At 45.8% G+C, this 14,768-nt stretch overlaps 1 protein-coding gene across 1 annotated transcript in view; it reads left to right on the top strand.

Annotated features, from left to right (window-relative positions):
- The window catches only part of TMEM163 (transmembrane protein 163), a 244,868-nt gene that overhangs the window by 18,593 nt on the left and 211,507 nt on the right, over positions 1 to 14,768 (top strand). Inside the window, exon 2 of the mRNA XM_077447805.1 lies at positions 13,538 to 13,657. Within this exon, the coding sequence (XP_077303931.1) occupies positions 13,538 to 13,657 (120 nt within the window). The remainder of the gene's footprint in view (positions 1 to 13,537; positions 13,658 to 14,768) is intronic.

Below are 14,768 nucleotides of genomic sequence, written 5' to 3'. Positions count from 1 at the left end.
CAAGAGATTAAAAAGGGAGAACAAAGACATGGGAGGACCATATGGCGGAGACCCCGGCTCAGGGAACAGCTGGATCATACAATAAATGGGCCCGCCACCTGTACAGTCCCTATGGGGACCCACTTTGCTGGCAGAGAGCGGGTGTATGGGAAGGGGGGAGGGGGGGTTAATATTTAGAGGTGGAATAGAAATAGTATATGATGGCGGCGCAGTAATAGAAAGCGACAGACATAGATACAGATGGGATGTGGGGGAGGCGGAAGTCTATTTTCGGGAAACAAAAAAAAAATTCAGCCTTATAAACGTGCCTGATGGTGGAATCTGTCACTTCGCTTTCCCTGCGAGGAATACGCCGGTGCCAAGAACTGCGTTCTCTATATTTACATTTGTTACTAATCTGGGATCCCTCAGATGGAGGCAGCACGATGACAATCACCGAACGCCCCTGAAATCCAAATCTGCAGGTCCCAGCATGCACTGCGGCCTCAGATCCACAAATTCAGGGTGATACCCCTTATTACTGCTTAACCACTTCAATACCGGGCACCTCCCCCCCTTCCTGCCCGGGACAATTTACAGCTTTCAGCGCTGTCACCTTTTAAATGACAATTGCACGGTCATGCTACACTGTACCCAAACTACATTTTTATCATTTTGTTCCCACAAATAGAGCTTTCTTTTGGTGGTATTTGATCACCTCCTGTGTTTTTTATTTTTTGCTAAACGAATAAAAAAATACTGAAAATTTAGAAAAAAAAAGTTTTTCTTTGTTTTTGTTATAAAATTTGGGAATCAAGTAAGTTTTCTCTTTCACTGATGGGCACTGATAAGGCGGCACCGATGAGGTGGCACCAATGATATGGAACTGATGGGCACTGATGATGGGCACTGATAAGGCGGCACCGATGAGGTGGCAACAATTATATGGCATGGATGGGCACTGATGAAGGGCACTGATAGGTGGCACTGATAGGCAGCACTGATAGGCGGCACTGATGAGCACTCATAGTTGGCACTGGTGGGCACTGATGAGCACTGATAGGCGACATTGATGGGCACTGAAAGGCTGCACTGATGGGTACTTATGGGTGGCACTGATAGACAGCTCTGATGGGCACTGAAAGGCGGCACTGATAGGTGGCACTGATGGGCACTCATAGTTGGCACTGATGGGCACTGATAGGCGACATTGGGCACTGAAAGGCTGCACTGATGGGTACATATGGGTGGCACTGTTAGACAGCACTAATGGACACTGAAAGTCAGCACTGATAGGTGGCACTGATGGGCATTGATATGTAGCACTGGGCACTCATAGGTGGCACTGATGGGCACTGATAGGCGACACTGATGGGCACTGAAAGGCTGCACTGATAGGTACTTATGGGTGCCACTGATAGATGGAACTGATGGGCACTGATGGGCACTGAAAGGCGGCACTGATGGGCATTCATGGCTGGCACTGGATTTCACTGATAGGCATCACTGGCACTGGCAGGCATTTTTCAATGCCCCTGATCGGCAGCTGCCTAGGCACTGATTGGCATTTTCCTGGTGGTCTAGGGTGGCATACCTGATGGTCTAGTGTGGTGGCCATCCCTGGTGGTCCTGGGAGGCATCCAAGGGGGGGCTGCGCTGATAAACAATCAGCACAGACCCCCCCCCCGTCAAGAGAGCAGACGATCGGCTCTCTTCTACTCACGTGGTAAAGAGTCTCTGTCAGAGGCTCTTTACCTAGATCGGAGTTGTGGTGTGTCAGACTGACACAAAGCAACAACGATCATCGCAATGTGCACCCCCGGGGGCACACAGCGGCTTCATATCCTGGCAACGTCATATGACGTCCGGTCAGGATATTGCAAAAACTTTGCAGCCATCATTTTGCTATATGGTGGGTGGCAAGTGGTTAAAGTGATTGTAAACCCCCCCAAAAAAGCCCTGTAAGACAAAGGCATAATGAGCTAGTATGCATCGCATAAGGCGCAATCGTATATGGTAACTATCTCCTAAACCGTGAAGGTTTAGGAGATATTTACAGCACCTACAGGGAAGCCTTATAGATACATGTGGTGTAACTAGATTCACAAGTTTAAAGTGGCATTAAACCCAAAATCAAACATGTATTATATTGCTGCTTACCAGTTCTTAGATCTGGTGGCTGCATTCATTTTCTTTTGTTAGGCTTTCTTTCTTTAATTTTCACCTGGTGATCCAACCAGTAAATCTGTTGCTTTTCAAAAGAACAAGCTGTCCTGTAGATGTAGCAGTTAGATGGTTGAGACAAACCATTCACCACTGACAGGGATGCCTGCAATCATCAGTTTGTATTTATTTATTTAAAACCTTTATCCCAAAAGCAAAAAACAAAACAACAAAAAAGCACCTGTTGCTGTGTGTTACTGTTGCCCAGGGGTCTCTGTGTGACCCTTATCGCTTCCCTTTTTGGGGGGACTGACCATTCTAGGCCTGTATGGTTTGGGTTGATTTTAACCTTTTCAAGCTGATTGTCATATAACTCCCACTGACTAAGTTTTCTTCTCTGATATATTTTCTTCTCTGATATCTGACATTGATTGATTCTTTTCTTTTATGTGTAGATCTTGCTTATTGACTTCATGTCTTTATACATGTCTTTGACATCAAGGTTCAAACTGTTCCCCTGAGGAAGAGAGAATACTTGAAACACGTCAGGCATTGACCATGAAATGTTTACATCAGATTATCTAAGTTCAGGAGGGTACAAAAATCACTGACAGATACTCATCCATTATTTGGTTTTATGTACCTTTTTAATGGAACTACAATAAAAAAAAATACACTTTTTTATCTATATGATTGTGGGGGGTTTTCTGGTGCCCATAAAGTCCCACACACCCATATTTATTTGGTTTATGCATTATACTGTCAAAAGTATTGAGACACCTGCCTTTACATGCACATGAACTTTAATGTCATCCCAGTTTTAGTCTGTAGGGTTCAATATTGAGTTGGCCCACCCTTTGCAGCTATAACAGCTTCAACTCTTCTGGGAAGGCTTCCACAAGGTTTAGGAGTGTGTCTATGGGAATGTTTGATCATTCTTCCAGAAATGCATTTGTGAGGTCAGGCACTGATGTTGGATGAGAAGGTCTGACTTGGAGTATTCACTCTAATTCATCACAAAGGTGTTCTATCAGGTTGAGGTCAAGAGTCTGTGCAGGCCAGTCAAGTTCCTCCACCCCAAACTCGCTCATCCATGTCTTTATGGACCTTGCTTTGTGCACTGGTGCTCAGTCATGTTGGAACAGGAAGGGGCCATCCCCAAACTGTTCCCACAAAGTTGGAAGCATGAAATTGTCCAAATGTCTTGGTATGCTGACGCCTTAGGAGTTCCCTTCACTGGAACTAAGGGGCCGAGGCCAACCCCTGAAAAACAACCCCACACCATAATCCCCCCTTCATCGAATGATGTGGATCAGTGCACAAAGCAAGGTCCATAAAAACATGGATGAGCAAGTTTGGGGTGGAGGAACTTGACTGGCCTGCACAGAGTCTTGACCTCGACCTGAAACTGAAAGAACACCTTTGGGATGAATTCGAGTGGAGACTGCGAGCCAGACCTTCTTGTCCAACATCAGTGCCTGACCTCACCCTCCACCCAAAACTCGCTCATCCATGTCTTTATGGACCTTGCTTTGTGCACTGGTCCAAATCATTTGGTGGAGGGGAGGGGGATTATTGTGTTGGGGTTGTATTTCAGGGGTTGGGCTTGGCCCCTTAGTTGTGAAGTGAACTAAAGCCCCATACACACTATCAGATTTTCTGCTGATTTTTTCCTTCAGATTTACCAAAACCATATAATATGAGGTCAAACCTTCGGACTTTTAATTTGTATGCAATCAGGCAGGTCCTTCATTACATGGTTTTGGTAAATCTGAAGACAAAAATCAGCAGAAAATCTGATAGTGTGTGTGGGGCTTTAGGCTCCATGCACACTGGGCTTAAAGCGGAGGTCCACCCTAAAGTGGACCTTCCGCTCATCGGAACCCTCCCCCCCTCCGGCGCCACAATTGGCACCTTTCAGGGGGGAGGGGGGTGCAGATATCTGTACAGTACAGGTATCTGCACCCACTTCCGGGATAGCTCTCTGCGGAAAGGGGCGTAGATTACGCCCCTTTCCGCAAGTGCCACGCTGCCTGCTGGGAAACACACAGATCCCAGAGGCAGCGGGGACCGTCCTTATTGCGCAGCGCAACTCGCGCATGCGCAGTAGGGAACCGGGAAATGAAGCCGAAAGGCTCCATTTCCTGATTCCCATACCCAAGATGGCGGCGGCAGCACCCAAGAGACGATCTAGAGATCGGCTTCGGGTGCCGACATCGCGGGCGCGCTGGACAGGTAATTGTCACTATGTTAAAAGTCAGCAGCTGCAGTATTTGTAGCTGCTGGCTTTTAAAAAAAAAAAAAACGCGGAGTCCCGGGGGACTCCCGCTTTAATAAAAGTCTGTTCTCTTGGGAGTAAAAAACGCTCATATAGAGCATTTTTTTTGCAAACTTTAGACGAGTTTCTGCCTCCAATCAGAAACACGAACCACAAGGGTTTTTTTTCTGCCTCTAAATGTTAAACTCAAAATATGCCTCTTAACGTCCCAATGTACATGAACACATAGGATAACCAGTAGTGGCTGGTGCTCAAGATTTTTGGAGGGAGCAAACAAACTGAAAAATTTGCAGCCTCACTGTGCCCATCAAACACAGCCACTGTGCCCATCAAACGCAGCCACTGTGCCCACCAAATGCTGCTACTGTGCCCACCAAATGCTGCTACTGTGCCCACCAAATGCTGCTACTGTGCCCATCAAACGCAGCCACTGTGCCCATCAAATGCTCCCACTGTGCCCATCAAATGCTGCCACTGTGCCCCCCCCCCGCCGTCTGCCCGGCACTTACTCTGTCTCGGTGGGGCAATGGGTGACAGTGGCGGGCGGCGAGCTGTGTCCCCCAAGCTCCTCCATGTCCTCAATGTCTTTTCCCATCCTCTCCTAACATTTCTCCTATCACAGCGCCTGTCGTTTCAGCCGATCCGGTGACTGGTAATATTTATTCACTTTTCTAACACACCAGGGTGAAGTACTTTTTTTGACACCTATTAGAGCTGTAATTCAGGCGCATGAAAAGGGGCCGGGCACCTTAATAGGGGTTGACAGCGGCGGCCATGGATAGATTCATGCAATGCATGAATCTATCCATCTACACAGAGGGGGGTGGCTGGAGAGAGGAGACGGCGTCTGTGCGCCCTTATGGACGCACTGCCACTGAGGATAACATTGAGCTGCTTCTACAGGCAGAACACAAGACTCCTGTAGAAGCAACATTTTTTTAAGCCAGTGTGCATGGAGCCTTAAGGCATCAGCATACCATGACATTTTTGGACATGGGAAGGGGACTCACAAGGGGAGGAGACCAATCAGTGTTCCTCTGTACTGGGAACACGCGATCGGTCTCCTCTCCCCTGACAGGACGTGGATCTGTGTGTTTACACACACGGATCCACGGTCCTGCTCTGTTATCGGGCAATCGCAGGTGCCCGGCGGACATCGCGGCAGCCAGACACTCGCACCGACTCCCGAGGCACACGAAGGGCGCGCCTTCGCGCCACCGGCGGCACGTGCCCCCTAGACGGCCAAGAAGCCCAGGATGTCATATGACACACGGCCAGGATGGGAGATCAATCCTGCGGATGTCATTTGACTATGGGCGGGATGTCATGTGGTTAATAACCACTTGCCAACCACCCCATGCAGATATACTGTGGCAGGTCAGCCGCTCTGTGCCAGGTAACGTACCTGTGATAGACTCACCCGGAACAGAGGCTTTTGGAGGGGACTGAATGCTAGCCTCTGATTATGGGCCCTGGATTTTAAGAGAACAATACTCTTTGTGAGGTGTGTGCCTGGGGACCCTTGAAGTAATATTACTATGGATAGAAGTCCATGTCTCCCCAAGACACACAGACTCTCGGATCCCTGTATAGGGCCTAACTGCCATATTAAAAATAGTGACTGCTTCATACTGTTGGGAGCATAGGGCACATAGACAAGGGGGTACTCAGAAGAGGTGAGTTCCTATACCAATTCTCTGAGAAAAAAAGCCCTGCTCATAGCAGATGTTGATGTCATGCGCAAGCCACCTGTCTGGGGTTGTCTGTTATAATGTGTTTATTGCAAGTATGTCTAGTGAACCTACTAAGAGTCTTCCACCTATTGTTTATTGTGCTAACTAACTCAGCTATTGTCTACTAGCACACTACCCTTGTGGTCTGTGTTTACACTTATAATAATGTGGATTGTGTTTTCTGAGCTAGGAGGTGACAAATCTGACCTGAAAGGTCAAACCTCTGAGTCACCTAGGCTGGTTAAATGATTGGTTAATTAGCCCATGTAATTGATGTTTCTGGTTACAGTTGTATTGTTAGGCTAACATAATCAAGAGGGGGGAATGTCTTTCTCAAGTGTATATAAGCCTGTATTTTTTTTTCTAATAAACAATTCTATTTCTGCTGTACTCCAAAACTGGTGTTGCCTGGTTCTTGGGGTTACTTTAGCCAGATCCATTGGTCTCATGTTCCAGGAAGCAGCTTCTTGGCTGAAATACCCAACAAGGTGTCCAGAGTCCGTCATAGTGCCTAGTACGTGATCTGACAATTCCGGGTCTGGGGTGCACATGTCATGTCATGTCATGTCATGTCAGGAGCCAATCAGCGTCACACAATTGTCAGTTAACCACTTGAGTCCGGACCAATTGGCTGGCCAAAGACCAGAGCGTTTTTTGCAATTCGGCACTGCGCCGCTTTAACTGACAATTGCGCGGTCGTGCGACGTGGCTCCCAAACAAAATTGATGTCCTTTTTTTCCCCATAAACAGAGATTTCTTTTGGTGGTATTTGATCACCTCTGCAGTTTTTATTTTTTGCGCTATAAACAAAAAAAGAGTGAAAATTTTGAAAAAAGTTTTTTTTTTTTTACTTTTTGCTATAATAAATATCCCCAAAAAATATATAAAAAAATTTTTTCCCTCAGTTTAGGCTGATACGTATTCTTCTACATATTTTTGGGAAAAAAATCGCAATAAGTGTTTATTGATTGGTTTGCGCAAAAGTTATATTGTCTACAAAATAGGGGATAGTTTTATGGCATTTTTATTAATAATTTTTTTTTTACTAGTAATGGCGGCGATCTGCGATTTGTATCGTGACTGCAACATGGCGCACACATCGGACACTTTTGGCGCTATTTTGGGACCACTCACATACAGTGATCAGTGCGATTAAAAATGCACTGATTACTGTGTAAATGTGACTGGCAGTGAAGGGGTTAACCACTAGGGGGCAATCAAGGGGTTAAGTGTGTCCTAGGGACGTGTTCTAACTGTAGGGGGGATGGGCTACATGTGACACGACACTGATCACAGCTCCCGATTACAGGAAGCTGTGATCAGTGACAGTGTCACTAGGCAGAAAGGGGAAATGCTTGTTTACATCAGCATTTCCCCGTTCTTCCTCTCCGTGAGATGATTGCGGGTATCCCCCGCAGACATCGAGTCCACGGGACCCACGATCATACTCACGGAGCTTGTGCTGCACGCCCACAATGCCACATCTTAAAGGGAAAATTTCAGCCAAAATGTATTCTGCTACTTGTCTTTGGTAAATGAAAAGAAATCCTAATAAATGTATATTGATCGGTTTGGATGAAAATGATAGCGTCTACAAACTATGGTACAATATATATATATATATATATATATATATTTGGATTATTTTCTACTACTAATGGCGGTAATCAGTGACGTATAATGGGACATAGTGTGGCAGACAATCTGACACTAACTGATGCTGGGGGGGGGGACTGACTAATGGCCTATACACACGATCAGAAAATCGGATGAAAAATACCGCTTTCAAAACGATCGTACGATAATCTGATTGTTAGTACAGAGCTTTCAAGAGCCAATCACGACAGTTCATCTGATATTATCCATCGGGACAAGCACAAAAATGTTTCTCGTACGATACCAGATGATTTTAGTTTAATCAGTACAGTTGTCATTTGAAAATACAATGAATTGACAATACAATTACACTACAACACATGACATCACTTCCAATTTTATTCAGTTTTAAGAGAATTTTTGTAACTTTAGTAACCTCTTCATTTTCGATATGCGACTAGCATGCAAAGAAAAACAGACGTCGTCTGAATTTCAGATCATGTATACAGGCCATTACTGACAGTGAACAGTGATCAGTGCTAATACTATACACAGTCACTGTACTAATGACACTGGCTGTTAAGGGGTTAATATCCAGAGTGATTAAGGGGTTAAATATGTGCCTAACAATGTGTAATATGTGTACAGTGTGCTGCTTTTACTAAAGATCTCTTTGTTTTGCCGCGTACACACGATCAAACAATCCGGTGGAAAAGTCCGGCAAACTCGAGTCCGCCAAACAACCCCCCCGTGTGTAGCCTCCGGCATACTTTTTTGACCCGAAAGTACGGCGGACTTAGAATGCCGTGTTACACTCCAATCTTCCTGCCGAACTCGCATTTCGGCGGACAATCCATCCGTGTGTATGCCGTACTTTTGAAATGAGCGGACTTTTCCCGCCCGGAGAAAAGTCCGCTCATTTCGAGCGGGTCTCCAGGTAGGCGGGGCCCGCGAAGGAGACGTCGCTGGCCCCGCCGCCTGGTATGGACTTAAAGGGGAACCCCAACGCCGAAAAAAATCGGCATGGGGGTCCCCCCCAAAGTCCACAACAGACCCTTGTCCTAGCACGCTACCTGGCCAGCCAGGAAAGGGGGGGCGAGCGAGCGCCCCCCCCTCCTGAGCCGTACCAGGCCGCGTGCCCTCAACATGTTGATGAGGACAAGGGCCTCTTCCCGACAACCCTGGCCGTTGGTTGTCGGGGTCTGCGGGCGGGGGGCTTATCGGAATCCGGGAGCCCCCTTTAATAAGGGGGCCCCCGGATACCGGCCCCCCACCCTATGTGAATGAGTATGGGGTACAATGTACCCCTACCCATTCACCTGTAAAATAAAAGTACAAAAAAAACACAACACACGAGATAAAATACTTTATTGCACAGCTCCGGGGGTCTTCCGTCTTCGGGGGTCTTCTTGCCGGACTCCTCCACTATCTTCTTGTAGCTCTTTTGCTAGCGGAGGAGTCCGGCTTTCTTTCTCGCCGCCGGCCTCTTCTTCCGACTTCGGGGGTCTTGTCCCCCTCTTCGGTTCTTCTGCCGGGCCACCGCCCCTTCTTATAGCTCTTTTACAGGCAGTGGCCCGGTCTTCTGTCGCTGCCGCCGCCGCCTTCCGTTCTTCTTCTTCTTCTCTAGGAGATGTTGACTCGACGATCTCTCGGGCCACAATGCCAGGGACGCGCTGCGCTGCCACTTATATAGGGACAAGGGGCGGTGTCATATGGGTTTATGTCACATGGGTTGGTGTCACATGGTGACCCCGCCCCCTTACGATGTCACAGTCCCGGAGGATGCTGGGACTGTCACCATGTGACATCAACCCATGTGACCAACCCATGTGACATAAACCCATGTGACACCGCCCCTTGTCCCTATATAAGTGGCAGCGCAGCGCGTCCCTGGCATTGCGACCGGAGAGATCGTCGAGTCAACATCTCCTGGAGAAGAAGAAGAAGAACGGAAGGCGGCGTCGGCGACAGAAGACCGGGCCACCGCCTGTAAAAGAGCTATAAGAAGGCGCGGTGGCCCGGCAGAAGAACCGAAGAGGGGGACAAGACCCCCGAAGTCGGAAGAAGAGGCCGGCGGCAAGGAAGAAAGCCAGGCTCCTCCGCTAGCAAAAGAGCTACAAGAAGATAGCGGAGGAGTCCGACGAGAAGACCCCCGAAGACGGAAGACCCCCGGAGCTGTGCAATAAAGTATTTTATCTCGTGTGTTGTGTTTTTTTTGTACTTTTATTTTACAGGTGAATGGGTAGGGGTACATTGTACCCCATACTCATTCACATAGGGTGGGGGGCCGGTATCTGGGGGCCCCCTTATTAAAGGGGGCTCCCGGATTCCGATAAGCACCCCGCCCACAAACCCCGAAACCAACGGCCAGGGTTGTCGGGAAGAGGCCCTTGCCCTCATCAACATGGGGACAAGGTGCTTTGGGGTGGGGGGGCCGCGAGGCCCCCCTCCCCCAAGGCACCCCCCATGTTGAGGGCACGTGGCCTGGTACGGCTCAGGAGGGGAGGGCGCTCGCTCGCCCCCCCTTTTCTGGCCGGCCGGGTAGCGTGCTCGGACAAGGGTCTGTTGTGGACTTGGGGGAGACCCCCACGCCGATTTTTTTCGGCGTTGGGGTTCCCCTTTAAGTCCATACCAGGCAGCGGGGCCAGCGACATCTCCTTCGCGGGCCCCGCCTACCTGGAGACGCGCTCGAAATGAGCGGACTTTCCTCTGCGTGTGTGGGCGAGTCCATTCATTTCAAAAGTAGGGCGGATAGTACGGCGGACTTAGTACGCCGTATTAGTCCGCTCAAAAAGTGCCGTGTGTGGGCAAGTAGCCCGTTCGGAAAGTCCGACGGACAGTCTGGCGGAAAGTCCGACGGACAGTCTGGCGGAAAGTCCGCCAGACTAAGTACGTCAGACATATCGCTACGTGTGTACGCGGCTTTTCTTATCCCTGCTTTGCAGAGATAAGAAACAGAGAGATTGTTCCCTCTGTACATAGCCCTGTGTTGATTGTCAACACAGAGCTCTGGGCTGTGATTGCACAGGTCCCGGCCATGAATCATTGGTGGGGACTTGCTGGCAGTGGGTGTCGGCTGGGAGCATCACTTTGCCTGCATGGGCCACCCATCTGCAGTACATTGCGGTCCACAAGAGGTTATATTTATTACACAGTGAAGGCTTTTATAGAAGAAGTATCATATTAACGTTTCATGATATTTTTAATATAATTTTTTTTAACACAGTGATACAGTTTGGGATTATAATCAGGATTTATAGAGATAATAGGATTGCACTTTATATACTGTATAATTACTGTGAGCACTAATTGGGTTGCACAGAGAATACTTTGGGCCTACTGGGGCCCCTGTGTCTTATTATAATCCAATTAACCTACTGATGATTTGAGTCCAGTGCCTTGTTTCTACTTGTTCTGGATTATAAACCTGACAGGGGCTCTAACCCTTCCCTTTTTTACCCAAAATGATGAATAAAAATAGCTTTAGATACACTTGGTCAAAGGTGCCTTGTAAAAGAAGAATTTTAATAGTTTTTTTTCCAGCAGGTGATGTGTTGACTCTTTGTTCTCTTGAGGAACTCAGAACGCAGTTTGCCCCCCGGTACATCTGGTTGTGTCAGATGCCCGGTCCCAGTTGCACCCTGTGATTCCTTCTGGAGGAGCCACAGCAGAATAGATAGGAAATGCTAGCTATGCCTTACTCAGCAGATCACTTTAATATAGGGCTGATATGTATTCTTAAATACACAATATATAACTAATTACTTACTAGTAATTCTAGTACTACTCTTACTGGAAAAAAATAACACACCGTGGGATTGAAAAATCATTATTTTTTTTATTTTATTTTTTTATTTTCTTTACAGAAAGAGGAAAATGGACAACTAAAACAATGTGATGCAAATAGCCATTAAATATATATAAAAAAGGGAAAAACACATGGAAATAAATAAATAAATAAACTAAGAATCTCTAAATTATCTATGTCCCAGTAAAAAAATAAAAAACACGTAGATTTTTTTTCCCAAGGAAATTTTGCCCAAGCAGCTCAAGAAACCAAAAAAAATGTTCTTATTCATTTATTTTTTACAGAAAGAGGAAAATGGACAACTAAAACAATGAATTAAAAATATTCAAGTGACAAGAAACAAATAGCCATCAAATATATAAAAAAGGGAAAAAAAAAGTTAAATTAAATAATAATCCTAAATTATTTCTACCCCAGTCTACACCACCTCAAAAAAATAAAAAAAAAATAAACAGTAGATTTTTTTTTTTTTAACCAAATTTTTCTCCAGCAGCTCAAGAAACGAAATAGAAAATTAAGTCAGCATTACCAAGAGCAAAATCATCTAATTTGCAGCAAATACGATCTCACTGAACTCACTCAGCTCATCCCTACTATTGATAAGTGTCAGATCAGTCAACAGACAGAGCAAATTGTTGCACTTCTGTGCTAGCAGTTCAGTTCCATGTGTCTGGGCGAAGTGTGGTAATACCGTAAGTACACATGACACAATTTCACCAATAAAAATGTACAAACTGTACCGAAAAGCAAGAATACAAACGTGACTGATTACTCTTTCATGCCGGACAACAATCTGGAACTGTCAGTGGCATGAAGTGTGGTTGGAGGCAGGGGCGGACTGACAACTCATGCAGCCCCCAGGAAATAGGAGACTATGGGGCCGCTGGGCAATAGGAGAAGATTATGGGGCCCCTGGGCAATAGGAGATTATGGGGCCCCCAGGCAATAGGAAATTATGGGGCCCCCAGGCAATAGATTATGGGGCCACATAGTATACACACACACACACAGACCCACAATATACACACACAGTATACACACACAGAATACACATACACACACTGAAAAGGTACTGGAGAGGTGGGGTAGCTATAGTCTTGTGATTTTTTTTAAAAAAACACAGAATTTTACATACTGTCCCTGGTTTTATTGAGGCTGGCAACCCTGATGGGCCCCTTAGTGGCATGGGGCCCTTGGCAGTGCCCGAGTGCCCAAAATGGACAGTCCGCTCCCTGGTTGGTGGTATGCCCCTGGCGGCCTTGCCACCCTAGGCTATGGCTTGTGTTGGCTATCTGCTGTCTACATTTTTAGTCCAGGGTTCCTGCCCTACTGTTAAAAGGGAATTGGGAAACTCTGGAGCCACCCAATCACTTCTACAGTGTTTGTAATGTTCTGCCCCAACATCCCCCACTGCCATGTGTCCCAGGCTTTGTAATGTTCTGCCCCAACACCACCATCCCCCATGCCATGTCTCACAGGCATTGTAATGTTGTGCCCCCATCCCTCACGGCCATGTGCCCCAGGTTTACCAGCCCCTTCTGGATCCTTCCAGGAGCATCAAGGCAGATGTCATGATGGAGCATCACAGGACATTATTAGCGCACACCCCTGCCCTGGTAGTATAAACCTTTTGTTTTTCTTAAGAAATTGCTTTTTTGTTTTTCTGTGTCCATGTGTAAAGTGAATCTAATGGGGTGATTTTATAACTATCAATCAGTTGTTGCACTTGCAGGGCTCTAGTGAGGAATGTGGCCTTTAAACATAATCTCCCTTTGGGAGTATCTCACAGTATAGATGTCGCTATCTCCCTGGTTTGGTAAAGGATCAGCATGATGACCAGGCAATTGGGTATTTTCAGAAGGGGGTTTGGGAATGATAGGAAAAGCATTTGTGTAATTAAAGTTCCCCGTTATAATTCTATTCTGATGTAAAAATAACGGATTATTGTATATTTTTAACATTTTTTTTTTACCCCTTCAGGTTTATTAGAAAGCAGCACAAAGCTGAAGCCACATGAAGCCCAGAGTTACAGGAAGAAGGCATTATGGGTATCCTGGCTGTCCATCATCATCACGCTGGTCTTGGCAGTAGCAGCTTTCAGTGAGTATAACAAATCCTCCTACCTGTGCCCTATGGTGATAAAAATGAATGGTGCATTAGGATGATATCCTGTATGATATGTACTTTATTACATTGTGTGATAACTGGAGTGCTTCTCATAAACAAGTCTCTATTCTGTTCTCAGGAAACCATTTTCCTGGGACTCCCGCCCTAAATACACGGCAAGAGTTGAATGCTCATTTTGTCTATGGGTAAAGGAAAAAGCAGCTATAGTTACCTTATTTCTCCCACAGACTTCCTCTGCACCATACCATTGATCCCCCAAAGCCACTTCCCTTTGCCCCTCCATCAGTCATAGGTACTGTGACATCATCATGTACAATGTAGTACCAGCAGTCCTGCATTGTATGTGAGAACTGTAAAGACCCACCTTGCCAAAGCCCAACTCTATTTCATCTGATTGTAAAAAAAGTTACACTCATTAGATACACTGATGTATAAAGAAATAACAATCATCAACACACCTATAGTAGGAGGACCAGAAGGTTAATGGAACACCATTTCCTGAGTGATATATGCTACCAATTTATATCATATTTGGCCTCTAACGAATCATAATTTCACTCTGTGCAACATTATGTTGACTGCCAGATTGCAAAATCTTCTCAGATGGAAAAATAGATGCATTCAAAAAAATTGTCTATATTTCAATGCTAATTGGCATTAAGGATGTGTCTGACAAACATGCTAAAATACTCTCCAGGCCTCAGACTCTTTAATTGGTTGTGTTTGTTTCTTTAAATGACGCATTTATTTGCCAGAAACAAATGGCTGCATTCGCAGCCTTTGTTTACCATCAAAACTATAAAGGAAATGATAAGGGTCATTTATGAGAGCCGTTGACTCTGATACAGTATATCAGAATAGACTCTGCATGGAACCAAAGACCATGCAAACTTTGCTCTTCACTCTTCACTTTTATTACTGTTTATTTTATTACTTTTATTACAGTTTATTTTAATACTGCTATTTTTTATTTTGAAATAATATTTTCCTGTAAATATTTTCCTGCACCATTTTTTATCTTCTTTCATTAAAGCAGTATTTAGAAATTGTTACTCTGAATCTCTAAATGCTCTAACCGCAGAAC

The sequence above is a fragment of the Lithobates pipiens genome, unplaced genomic scaffold (genome assembly GCF_037356315.1).
Source record: "Lithobates pipiens isolate NorthernLeopardFrog02 unplaced genomic scaffold, aLitPip1_a1.2 Scaffold_22, whole genome shotgun sequence".
NCBI lineage: Eukaryota > Metazoa > Chordata > Amphibia > Anura > Ranidae > Lithobates > Lithobates pipiens.
The sequence above is the reverse complement of the archived record's forward strand: the minus strand, read 5'-3'. Positions and strand labels throughout refer to the sequence as shown.